A 12,996-nucleotide genomic window follows, 5' to 3' on the forward strand; every position below is an offset into this window, starting at 1 on the left:
ATTCCAACCGAAAAAAACTGATTTGCATAACACATTTGGTATATAAAAGGTATCAAAAATAGAATCCGTAACATCTAACATCTAGTTTAACTCAACCATCGCATCGCTTAGGTACCTACCTACCATCAGTTCATTATTCCAATTTCTTTGTTAAAAATTGATAAAGAAACCGCATTCACATATAAACAAACAGCTATCGCACTAATTACGATAACTTACCAATAATTAGAGCAGATAATTTACCTTTCCCCTTTCCATTGTTCGTTGCAACTAATTACAGAAAAGTGCAGCAGGTGGGCACAAAAGTTAGTGCATCAACCATATAATAATGTGGCCGGACAACTCGCCGTAAACACGTATAACACTCTTGTCAGACTTATTGCACGGTGCATAGGTCGTGTACCTGTACTGAGTCACATTCGAACGCCTGGACCTTTCTAGAACGATCGTAGGTATGCGCATTGTATAGCCAATTTAATGTATTACTTATAGTGTGTTTCTTAGTTTTACTGTCAACGTTTACGCTTAAATGAACACGAAATGGCATAGCAGAGTCATTATAGCAATGTCATTTGCTACACCTACAGTCTAATTTTATTAGTATCTAGAAAAAATATTAAGGTACTTTTCAGAGAGCCATCAATCACTAACGGTTGTCTTCTATGCTTTTAATTTAATAACCTTAGATATTGTTAACAAACCTTATTAAATCTAAAAGAGCAAACTACATATCCTGCTCTACATTCAAGCCTTAAAAATGAGACGCAAGATGAGTCGTTCCCATGCCTATTAAACTTTTTAAGGTCAACAAAAACGAACAATGATCATTTTTCGTCGCCGAAATAAAAAGAAGACAATGGACAGTTGAAAAAGTTGAAGACGTCCACGTAGAAGCACCCACAGCTGGCTCGACGCTTTCAATCTGAGCAGCTGGCATTATCCTTATTATCCTAGATATCGCCTCAAGAAATCCCCGGCCGGCTTCGGTCGCTGCCAGTCAACGGACCAACAAAGCCTTTATAAGCAACACAAACGATGCGGGTGTCAGCTGCCGGGCCAGCTTGCGCCATAAAAAATAGGCCAATAACTCCGATGGCGAAATAAAACTTAAAGAAATGTTAAAGATGGTGGCAGGTGCGGTGTCAGCTGCGCACGCACCTTTGTAATAATTGCATTGCGCCCGCGCTGCGTTCGTTTTGTTTACTCCACCGGCACACACGAGTTTTGTATCGTTTTGTGGCGGCCGACGCGACGCGGCGCTCGCGTGAGATCGTGGATTTAAATTAAATATATGCGCCAATAAACAATACAGCGTTATGTTATGGCAACTTATACTCTTCTTAATAACAGTTGTTAAGGAGCATAAAATTACATTTGTTCTTGGAACAAGGTATAAATGGCTTAAGTAGGTAGCCGCAGAAACGATATACTTATTAAACAAGTCTGTTTGTATATACGTAAATCTCATAAATAATTACATTATCACAGCTAGCTAACCGGTAACAGGGCTTTGTGTTTGAAGGTAGGCCAGGGGCTGGTATTTAAAGACAAAGGGTAGGATTAATTGATGGGGAACGTTACTGGTATAGTTATGTTCTGTTTAATCAAGAGTAATAGCCGTCCAATGCTCACATGTCTAGCTACTAGCCACCCGTGCGATATGAACGACGACTACGTCTGTCTAGAATCCTTTGAACACAGGCTATCTTGCTACTATTGCGCCTACAGCAAAGGCAAAACAAATGGATTAACGCAACGTCAAAGGGATGTCAATACAAAGGTTTACCACTGTAGTGAGGTCACCACCTCAAAAATATAAAGTTCTGAACTAAAAGGCAAGTAAGTAATAAACTGTAGAGAAGCATTAATAAATGGGCTACTCCGTTAAAACGTTGCAATTGCAACCGATACCATCGCACCTTGTACTTAATTAAACGAAGTGTAATGTCACTTTTAAGTATAAAGACCGCACAAACTTGTTACTACCGCAATTAAATAATGATGCTACGATAAATGACGCCACTTATCTAACATCACCCTGAAGGAGCGAGTAATTTAATACGAATAAATGATTGGCGCGGCGACGGCGCGGGCGACGGCCGCTGCGCCCGCGCACGTGGACACACATCTGCCTCTCACATTATAATTAATGTACCTGCGGATACCTGCTCGTACCTAACTTTCTCATGATACGTTTCATTAAAACCGAAAAGGAATACCATAAAATGTAATAGTACCTGTTATTTTTTGTCGAACTTTTATGTCCACCTTTGATTGTAAACATGAATGAAGGGGCCGATTGTTAAGTACTTCACATCTCAACTGTCGTAATTTTGAGAATGGGTAGTTTGAATTTAATACAAACAATACAATTTGGAGATTCAAAATAGCTGTATTGTTAATCTAAAAAGGGAGCAGAGAATACAGGGCCAAGGACACTCGATTGAACAAAGGACCAAGGCTACGTCAGATGGACCCACTGACAATCACTTGACTTGTTCCGTGTAGTTTGAGACAAGAATATATGAATCGTAGTTGATTGGCTTCCATTTGGTACAACCTGACAATACGACAGATGTTTGTATGAAGAGATATGAAGTATATTATTATACATGTTTTTACACCTGAACGGATGTAATGAAGTGATTGTATGAGCGCCAAGCAGGTGATAGTGATATCTATATTGTGTTCGATGGTAAAGCTGTGATGTGTCATAAAAATATCTTAACGATTTGTTAATTTCTTTTTGTAGAGAATTCAGCACTATGTAGTATTTCAGTATTAGACATCGAACTAACTAAGAGTAACTTTTTTTTGACGAATAAGTTTTAGTTGTAAATGTGGTATTTTACTAGCTTATTGGTTTTATATTATGTTAATTCTTCTATTTGAATATATTCTGGAATTCGATATAGCCACTGATCAATAACGAATTATGTAGTTATTTTTAATTTATTACAAGTCGTCCAGTACATAAGTAGGTAGTCGTAAGAGTTTGCTTATTTTTATTACGAGCAGTAAAAAGATTATTAACTTCTTATCGTTATAACCACACTAGATTAGAATTTATTATTAGACCTCCATATGCAAGTCTATTTTTATACTATTGCTGATTATATCATGTACTTTTTCTTTGGATGTCATTTTACACACTATATAACGGGACAAAATGCTTTCTTTACATGAATAAATGAACGGTATTTACCTAGATTAACTATAAAAGAAACAGCCTACAACCAAATCTTACAAACATTTATTTGAACTTTCCTTGAGAATAGCTGATATTTGTGATAGCCGCATAAAATCTGCCATCATTTTTGGGTTAATTAAGGCTTAGCTCTTTTACGATACTATATTAATACGATTATTAAACTTAGAGAAAATGGTGTTCACCTCTGGCTGTCCTCTTCTTATGATAAACAGTTTTTTTTGACCAAAAGTGAGGTACCTAGTAATAATATTAGTTCTTAAAATAATTAATAATAATACCAAATAAATCAATATACTTGTATTTATTTTCAAACTTTACATTAAATTTAATGTTATTTTACATTTACATTTCCTTAGTAATTTAACGTTTTTACAAACCCCTAAGTATGCCTTTATACATTATGTAACAAGTTCGTAGTTTGATATGGAACAATGTCTGGCTGAAATATAATACTGGTAGAAGCCAGAAAGTATTTAAATAAATATAGACTTCAGACTACTGAAACTGTCTGGTTTCAGTATATTATTGTAAAGAAAACGTATAACTAGGTTCTGTTTTATGAACTTTATTTCACCACTCACTCATGTGTCGGACAGCCTTTCCGATAATGACTGAATTCTTTATAAATTAACGCCTTCATTTCCAATTTCTATCTTTTAATTTAGTTTTGAAGTAGATAGGTAATATTATGATCATTATACTTTTTAAATAGGGGATTCTTTGACGCGTAGACGCAACACACGCGCACAGATAAAAAATATGTCATAAGTTAGGTGCAGCTTATGCACCGATAATCTGTGCATGTACATTGCGCCTACGACTCAAGGAAACAACCATTTAAATAAAATATACTTTATTACTTTTGTTCAAAGTAATATTCGTTTATAAATAGTGAGTTATTTAAACACGTGTCAGTCTATCACATGTACCGTGGTCACGACAGAGTCCCATATCAAAGTAAGTTTTCAAAAGTCAACCATAATTTAATTAACACTGCCTTTTTCACTGTTAAGAAATATGATCCAGATAGAAATTAAAGTATGAAACGAGTAAAAGAATTGTTCGTATGTAGCGAATTTATATAACAGTCTAGGTGGATATTTTAGTGATGATCAAAACTGGATAACACTGACGAGTCTTTAGTAAGTAGTTCTTTTCGCTACGTATGAACAATCCTTACATCTCTCATTTCAAATAGATGTTTATAGTAAGTTAATCTAGCGTCGCACACGAGGTCTCTATCAATAAACATATCAAAAGAGCCCTCAATGTCTTAGGCCTATAACTACCAAGTGATGATTATACAAAAATACAATTTCAAATTTTATTTACCTTAAGTATTATCACTTAAGAGATCAGTCTTAAGACCTAGGTATTCTAGATCTAAAATTTGAAATGCATATTTTGAGACATATGGATCACCAAAGCTAAGGTTATAATTAAATAAGAAAGAAAAGCTGGGATATAAGATTATGATAATTATATTGAAGCAAATTAATTAAATGATTGTCATAAAGCTCTGGTGAGACATTTGTCTAATCAACACTAAACATAACGCGAGAGTCCCCATACCTCTTATTGTGTAAAGAACAATGTAAATATAACTTGAATTTGGTGTAATGTACGTTTAAACACATTTGCATGGTGACAATATCACACGGCTGGTGAAAAGCAACTAAGTGCGAGCTGTTACTTTACAAACTCAATAAGAGGACAAAGGGACGTGTTTCCATACAAATATTAAGGTTTTATTCAACAACCACAAATCACTGAAAAAACGTGGATAAAAGATATAATTTGAAGTTATCAAGAACTGAATACTTGGCAATCAGACAGGGCACTCTCAAGTTAGATAGGAACATCATATTAACAGCTATTTAATTGGTGTTTTACTTACATTCGTAATCTTGACCATGGCCTAGAGTACTAAGAAAACAACACTCATCTTCATCTTCATATTCTTGTCACTTCTACTGCGGCCTCAAAGCCATGGCCTGCTTTACAGACACTCAATAATAATCAAATCGCATTGGAAAATCAGTTTGGGATAGAATAAGCATTTTAAACCTTATTTACCAGTTGATAAACTTTTAATTATCTTGTAAATTCTGCTCAATACTACTAGCATTTAATTAGAGCTTTTATACCTAGACAATAAGATTCAAAATACTTAATCCCACACTGCTTCAACAATGTGTCGACTAGTCGTCACAAATAGCCGGTAAACTAAATATATTGATACAAAACCCCTACATTGGATAAACATAATGGAAACAGGAATGTTCCTGTTAATAGGTAATTACAGTTGATCATACAACATGACTCACACATGATACAAGCAAAAGAAACAAATATGCAAAAACAAAACGAATAACTTGCAGACATGCTTAGCCACTCATTTCAAAATCTTTTTGCTAATAACTCAATTCTCATACAATTTGTAGGTAAAATTAATGTTTTGCATATGTAAATGAATGCAGTAGCAAAATAATAATTATGCATTAACAAATTTGATCTACTTCTCTATTGCGAAACTCAGTTGACAATGCAAAGTGATGTTAATTGCATATGCCATTTGCAAAATATGCCAATTTAGTACATTTAATAGATCAATTGTAATTAATTGTCAGCTAAAGGCCAGTATCAATAATATCTTCAAAATCATAACAATATTAAGATTGTGGACACTCAAAAGAGGAGCTGACGCTTGCCAATTTTCAACTGAAAAAGACAAGTAACTTCTTTTATGTTAGTTCCAGACAATGGAGTGATTTTTTATGTTTCAGCTGAATATTATAGGTTAGTATAATTTCAATCCCTGTTGTTGTACACTTGAGCAGAAGGCTAATAGATAACGCACTCATTCCACATAAGGTGTTTTATTAACAATATTAAGTTACTCATTCATACCCATACATTGAAGATTAATGTGGCATTCCAAGCAAATTTGTACAAACATTTGTTTCAACCAACAAACAAATTCTGTTTTAAACATTAGTTGAAATTGTTTTGGTCAAATATACAAATGTTTGTACCAATTTGTCATGTGTAATGCCAAACAGGACTAAATAATTATCACATATTCATTTTAACCTATCGTCAATGATACTTGTGGATTGATAAAGGTCACTGAACTATTGATCAGTAAAATATAATTGCTTATAGTTCCACTAAGTCATTTAAGAATAGGTTTTACTTTAATATATGAGTTCACATTGGAGTAAGGACCAAAACAACTAAACATATAAAACAATACTTTGTGCAATAAGTTGTATTATATCCACAAATATTACGACGATTCATTACCACATTCAACTCAAAATAAGTTTAGCATTTATTCAAGTGATATCCTCACAAACTGTGACGTCACTCCACGCTCATAACAACACAAATTATATCTTATACATTTAAAAACAAAGACAGCTTTTGCACATACTTTATTTCGGATCACTATGTCTGTCAGTATGTCCCAACTTGAGGCAAGTCTATAAATCTGACTACAAAACAAAACTGATTATAGAAAAACGAAAAGAAAAAATGTTTTAAACACATTCACTATATACAAAATAAGTTTTCTCATTTATATGAACAAAATATTACTTTTTCATTGCTCAAAGCAATGTTTAGTTAAAGGATCCCTAAAACCAATTTAAAATCACTTCATTTGGCGAAATATATATTCAGCTATCATCCGAGTATTATATATACTACAGCTTATAGCAATTTTCTTAAACTTACATGCATATTTACAAAATTTACAAAAGAAAAATCAATGCAATGAGGAAATTGCTTTATAACAAACAGTTTGTTATCCACTCGAGAAATTTTGTACATGATTGATGATGACATATATCAAATACTTTGCACACAACACCTTGTTATCAGTTAACTTTACAATAGCAAAATAATTTAGTCTCAAGTGCTCCACCTCCATGTATCGATGTATCGTCAAGGTACGCGGCGAGTTCTCCCGGACAACGTCGACGGAGCACGAATCACTCGAGAGACATTACGACCGTAATCTTGCATCGTTACACTACACTGCAATCCAACTCAAAGGCACACAACTGTAACAGTTTCTTTATACGACATTCTACTTCTAAAAGAACTTTAGGAAACGGTATCATATATTATATTTTTATACACAAATCTCATACAATGGTCGTACTCATGGGATACAATATGACAAAATATTAATATCAATTTGACATAAATAAAAAAATAAACAATTCAACTCGGTATCCGACGAGGCGGCGACCTCGGACGACACTCAACACTTCACCAACACAACCATTGTCGAGAGCGGCGGCGGGCGCCTAGTCGAAGTCGATGTCCATGTTGTACTGTCCGCCGCGCTCCGTGGAGTTGAGCGACGACGACGAGTTGGACGTGGTGGACGTGGTGTTGTCGCGCTCGGCGCCCGCCCACAGCGCCGCCGACGACGACGACGACACCGAGCCCGACGACGACGTGTCGCCGCTGTCCCACACGCGGCCCAGCGCCGCCAGCCCGCTCAGCCCGCGCGGCACCCGCCGCACCAGCAGCTGGGAGAACGATGCTGCAACACAACAATGTATACAGTTAAATGACCTTCACAGCATAAACGTACTCAGTTATCAGTAGAGTGCGATACTAACAGACAGAGGTGTCGGTGGGCGGCGCGGGCGTGGTGGGCGTGCTGGCGGCGCCCGTGGTGGCGGCGGGCGCGGGCGCCTCGGGCTCGTCGGGCAGCAGCGAGCGCCGGCAGATGGGACACGTGGCGTGCAGCTGCAGCCAGGGGGAGATGCACGACGCGTGGAAGATGTGGTCGCACTCCAGCCGGGATACTGTCTCTCCTGCACACGCAACATTATCATTTAATACAATACACTGCATGTCTTAAAAGATATCGCCCACCTACATAGAACTTTAGCAATATTCTTTAGAAAAACATTGGGCAGTCAGTTACCATATTACCTATAGAGATACGAGAATAGTACTTATCGCGGTCTCGTCTATTTCTGCATATCAATAACCGCAACGTAAACCGCGATAAAAACAATAACTAGATTATTTCTATTTAAATTTAGTTACTATTGACTACATCATTTCAAAGAGTACAAATCCCATGGAAAGAAAAACTGCTTATATAAATGCTATGAAGTTTCCATTTTTAAGTACCAGGCTAGCATATTAATGTAGGAGTATCAACGCACCAGTTTGAAAGTTCTCCCAGCAGACACTACATGACGTGTTGGCGGCGGCGTGTGTTTCCGTCACCACTTCACTGGGCAGCGCTGCGATTGCTTCTCGAGGTAGAGGAGGCGGGCCCGCGTTTTCTAACTGGCCTAACAATTGTGTCACTACAGCGTCTAAACCTGAAACATGCCAATATAGTTTATTAGCCAAAATTGTACATTAAATTTAAGATGGTGAAGTAAGTTATTCTTCTATTTAGCGACTGAAATAGACTGTTTAACTTGTTCGTCTTACAATAAGACGTGTGAACGTGTAGGCATACGTACCCTCCCCGCCGAACACGTAGTCGCCGGGCGCTCCGACGAGCACGAAGGGCGCGCCCGCCGTGACGGCGCCGGACGCGGGCCGCGCGCCGCCGATCATCCACACTAACTGCTCCATTAAAGTTTCGCGTCGACCCGCGCCCCTTCGCCAAAAGCATGCTCGTTAGTATTCATCACTTACTTTCTAATGATCTTATTAACGGACTGCCCGAGTGAATAAGTTTATTTTAAAATTGTATTTGAGTCGAAGATTATTTAAAACAGTACGAGAGGAATTTGATTTACCATAAACATCTTAAATCTTTGGCTTCGCGAGAATCTTGCGACATTGAAAGGCTTATTGGAATTTTGAACGAGCCAAGTTCATTGCAATTTACAGGCCACCACGATTCATGCTTTCCTCAAAAGATTTTTACGAAAACCTTGCTCAACAGTGGAATCGAACCATCGTAACGATGCGCAGGCGCATAAATTCCGCGGAAAGACGGAAGCAAAGGTGACAGGAATAAATGGCGGAATGTCTGATAACAACAGCTGTTGTTGTTCCTAACCAACTGATAATAAGTCAAAACAACTCACCGAATTCTCCCGCCCGACATTAGGAATGCTAAATCGTTCAACATTGGCGGAGTGCCCTGTAATAAAAATGTACATAAATGTATTAACATCTACATTATTTAATACAGATAACGTCTTCTAACAAGACATAGTAAGGTTTCAAATTGGATGTTTTCATTTTTCCTCAGATATTGTCTCCTAAACCGAGACTATTTTACTTGTTTACCAGTATTTTAGGAGCTGTCTAGTTTATAGCTAAATAGTAACTAGTAAATAGAAACCCATGTCTTAATTTGTTTCGATTTGTTTACAGTTCAATCAGGAGATTTAAGAGCATGTCCCAAAACGTAGTCTGATGCACGCATGTGACGCAGTTCTAATAAAACTGACAAGGACATGAAGTGTGGTCATTGTAGACAGCAAATTTTAGTTTATGGAATGGAACATGTTTTATAGGGAAATTGATGCCCCTTGTACAGTAATGCTACTTCTATAACCAGGTTAATCGTCATTATAGTGCAGGGATTAATGTACATGTTAGAGGAAATAAAGTAAAAATAGCTACGTAATAATGTATTTATAACTGACGTCATATTACATTAATCACAAATACGTGTGTATATTTTTACCTCGTTTTTACCTTGATGTGATAAAATAACAAGTGAGATAAACATTTATTACTACTTCAATCAAAACTTAAATTGTTTTGATTGAAGTTATAATAAAATATGCTCGTGCAAGTTTATTCCTTGCTTATTTCTTTGATTTGTAATCAAAATATCGTGTTAGAAGAAAGGCTTTTAAAAGCCTTTTTCTTTTTTAACCATCTTTAAATTTTCATTTCTTAGCCACTAACGTGTATTGTAGCAATAAAATGATTATCGAGCGCCACTTAATTTGACTAACTTTCCAGTATTCGGCAGTAAAAGATCAAAACATTGTTATCATTTCCCCGCAAGGGCAGGCAGGCAGTCATGACTTTGATAAACACCGGCCATTAACAAATGCGCATTGCATGTAATCTATAAATACGGGAGCCACGTGGGGTTCACGATTGTCGCGCTCGTCGCCTAAACGACCAATAACACGGAGCTGACTTCATAACATTCGTTATCAGTGTGTGCCACGTGACGGCCGCCTCACGCGATTTGACAATACAACACAATTATAACTAGGCCGACACTAATTGGAGCACTCGCTTCCCGGGGGAGAGGCCACACATGTTATATACCTACGAAAAAAATGGGTTAGTCCAATTTCAGATAATGAATTTATGAATATTATTCATAGGTATTTATTTTATCGTGTTATTGATAAATTGATCTTGTTACCGTCATAATGACTGGATAAGTGGTGATGAGAAGGACATGCATTTTTATACATTATGTAATGTGCTGTTTAAATCTTAATATTGTTATCAACAAGTAATGATGACTATTATTACTCTTAATCTTCATTTCCTAAACATTGATAACAGCACAATTTCTGATGTTAAAAATAATGCAGCAATACCTACATGACTGACAGTATTTCAATGCCATGACTTATTATCAGCACTGATTAGAGCTAGTATTGATTCTATGTTCTATTAGATGACTAGTGGGGTTAAAGGAAATGAGTCTATTTTGTAAAGAGGCAATACCCATTAGTCAAAATGATGAATGTCTCAATAACCTTGCAGATAGTACACACTACATGTGTTTCATTATGTTTATGTTCAACAGAAATATGACACAATTAGCTGGAGTGTTTTATAAAGTCATATAATTAAGAGATCAAGTATTTTCTTTATACAGGGGAGAAATACTACTCATGTATGACTGACATTCTTGACATTGATCTTAATATTAAATATTATGGCCCTGTAAACTTCCCCAGCTACACTCAAATTCCATATATCTTGTCTTACAGGACAGCCCCTTGCAAGTACTTTACATAAAACTTTTTTACCCAACATCACCAACATGATAGTTGCAATGATTGCCTTTCCTTTTCACTAGGCATCATTAGAGAGAGACAAAGCTCATTCTGATAACAGAATACCCAATAAGTTGTAAACACACAATGACTCAGCACTGTACATTCTAATTGGTATTCAAGGCATCTTCAAAACATGGAATGTGACATTGGACTTAAGTATTTGAATTAAAAGAATACTGTGTGTATATTTAGGTCACATCCTATCACTTTATCGATAATTACAATTATTCCATAACTTATTTACTTTTTAAGTACTGAACTGTCTTCTAAAGTGGTGTAACAGTGGTCATACTTAGTGTTTGTACTTTCAATGTTTTCAACATACAAAAGTTAATCTATAATACTGTAAATACCTCCATAATCAAAGAGTAAATAATTTTCCACACAATATGACAAATGTGTTTGTTTCATGTTGTTAGTAAATAAACTACAATACAATATGAAGTGCTTAACACTTCAACTATATATCAGATAACATACTTGTGACAAGTGGGGTACATCGTCTGAATCGTCCAAGTTGCTCATGTCGTCTATATTGCTAATATCATCAATATTGCTCATGTCTGCATCGCTAAAGTCGTCCCCAGATAATGCCAGGCCCTCTGTTTCATTCTCAAGCTGCTCAATGAAACCGCTCGCACAGTATGGGCATGTGTAATCCTGGAAATTTATACAAAATATGTTTAATCATGGATTACATACCATACAACCTCTTTACTAGGTTTTATTAATCATTGCGAAAGTCAACCACTACAATATTAAAACTTATTATAATATAAACCATAGATTCAATGTAAGTAGCTGATAATTTCAATAATGATAATGCCACTTGTGATGCTGATTGTACGCGAAAAATTAAAAACTATGTTGATGCTGCAGAACAATTGCTTGCACTTCCTTGTTTATTGATGGCTATTTCAAAATACAAAACAGCTAATTACTCTCATGGTAAGCTATTATATTTTTCTTGTGCAAAACAAATGTGTTCTATGTACCTAGGTTCTATGTATTATAGGTAAATAAAAATTCATTGACATCCTAACAGCTTTAGACGGAATTGCAAATACTTCGCGTTTCCTATTGTATTTCATAAGAACGAGTGGAAACAGCGCTTAAATACAAATGATGTAACTGTGTGAAATTGTCAATTTCCGTCAACCAAGGCCCGGAACAATTTTCCGAAGAAATGTCACGCAGTATTGTGAACCGCCGGCACTAAGTCCCAGAGGGTACAGCCACGAATATCTCGTCTTTACACACCAATCAGGACAAAAAATGTTGCAAATAGGTGCACCAAATACAACTATAGTAGTGTCTACGCAATAGATTTAACAATTGCACAATTATAAAGGGAAATTTAAACAAAATTATTGATTTTTACCTGCAAAACATCTTCAAATTCAACATTACACCTGTGGCAGAAAAACCGAGCGGTGGGTCTCCGCTCTACCAAAGCGTCAGCCATTTTCCGAATATATATTCACAGTTTCACCAACAGATATTTAAAGTTTTAAATATGTGCTTGAGGATTGTGCTTTCAAACTCTCAACAAAAATTTAACAATCGCCATTTTTTTAGAAGACATGCACAATCTATGGTTAAAAGATTTTTTTTTAATGAGTCACAGATGATGTAGCCGCACAGATAACAAAAAGCTTGTCTATTGGTTTTCGATAGAACTTGATGCAATAAGTTAGTGCTACCCACCTAAAAAAATATGATGATATGTGTTGACGTTTGTATCCT

At 36.2% G+C, this 12,996-nt stretch overlaps 1 protein-coding gene across 1 annotated transcript; it reads right to left on the reverse strand.

The window, feature by feature from the left end:
- Positions 1-3,497: 3,497 nt before the first annotated feature.
- Positions 3,498-12,872, reverse strand: LOC142978715 (E3 ubiquitin-protein ligase RNF126-B-like). The gene is made up of 7 exons (XM_076123251.1): positions 12,632-12,872; positions 11,731-11,910; positions 9,292-9,347; positions 8,716-8,855; positions 8,407-8,568; positions 7,849-8,046; positions 3,498-7,769 (listed from the first exon to the last, which is right to left on the reverse strand). The coding sequence occupies exons 1-7, from the start codon at positions 12,713-12,715 to the stop codon at positions 7,528-7,530; spliced, it is 1,062 nt and encodes a 353-aa protein (XP_075979366.1). The 5' UTR covers positions 12,716-12,872; the 3' UTR covers positions 3,498-7,527.
- Between the last annotated feature and the right edge of the window lie 124 nt (positions 12,873-12,996).

Source organism: Anticarsia gemmatalis, chromosome 15 (genome assembly GCF_050436995.1).
Source record: "Anticarsia gemmatalis isolate Benzon Research Colony breed Stoneville strain chromosome 15, ilAntGemm2 primary, whole genome shotgun sequence".
Lineage (NCBI taxonomy): Eukaryota > Metazoa > Arthropoda > Insecta > Lepidoptera > Erebidae > Anticarsia > Anticarsia gemmatalis.

Bases quoted from the DNA above. Each gene is read 5' to 3' on its own strand.
- LOC142978715 (XM_076123251.1), bottom strand. From the start codon at position 12,715: ATGGCTGACGCTTTGGTAGAGCGGAGACCCACCGCTCGGTTTTTCTGC. The intron at 9,348-11,730 runs GTATGTTATCTG...TTTTTATTACAG, and splicing joins ATGTACCCCACTTGTCACAA to GGCACTCCGCCAATGTTGAA. The intron at 7,770-7,848 runs GTTAGTATCGCA...GTTGTGTTGCAG, and splicing joins GCCCACCGACACCTCTGTCT to CATCGTTCTCCCAGCTGCTG.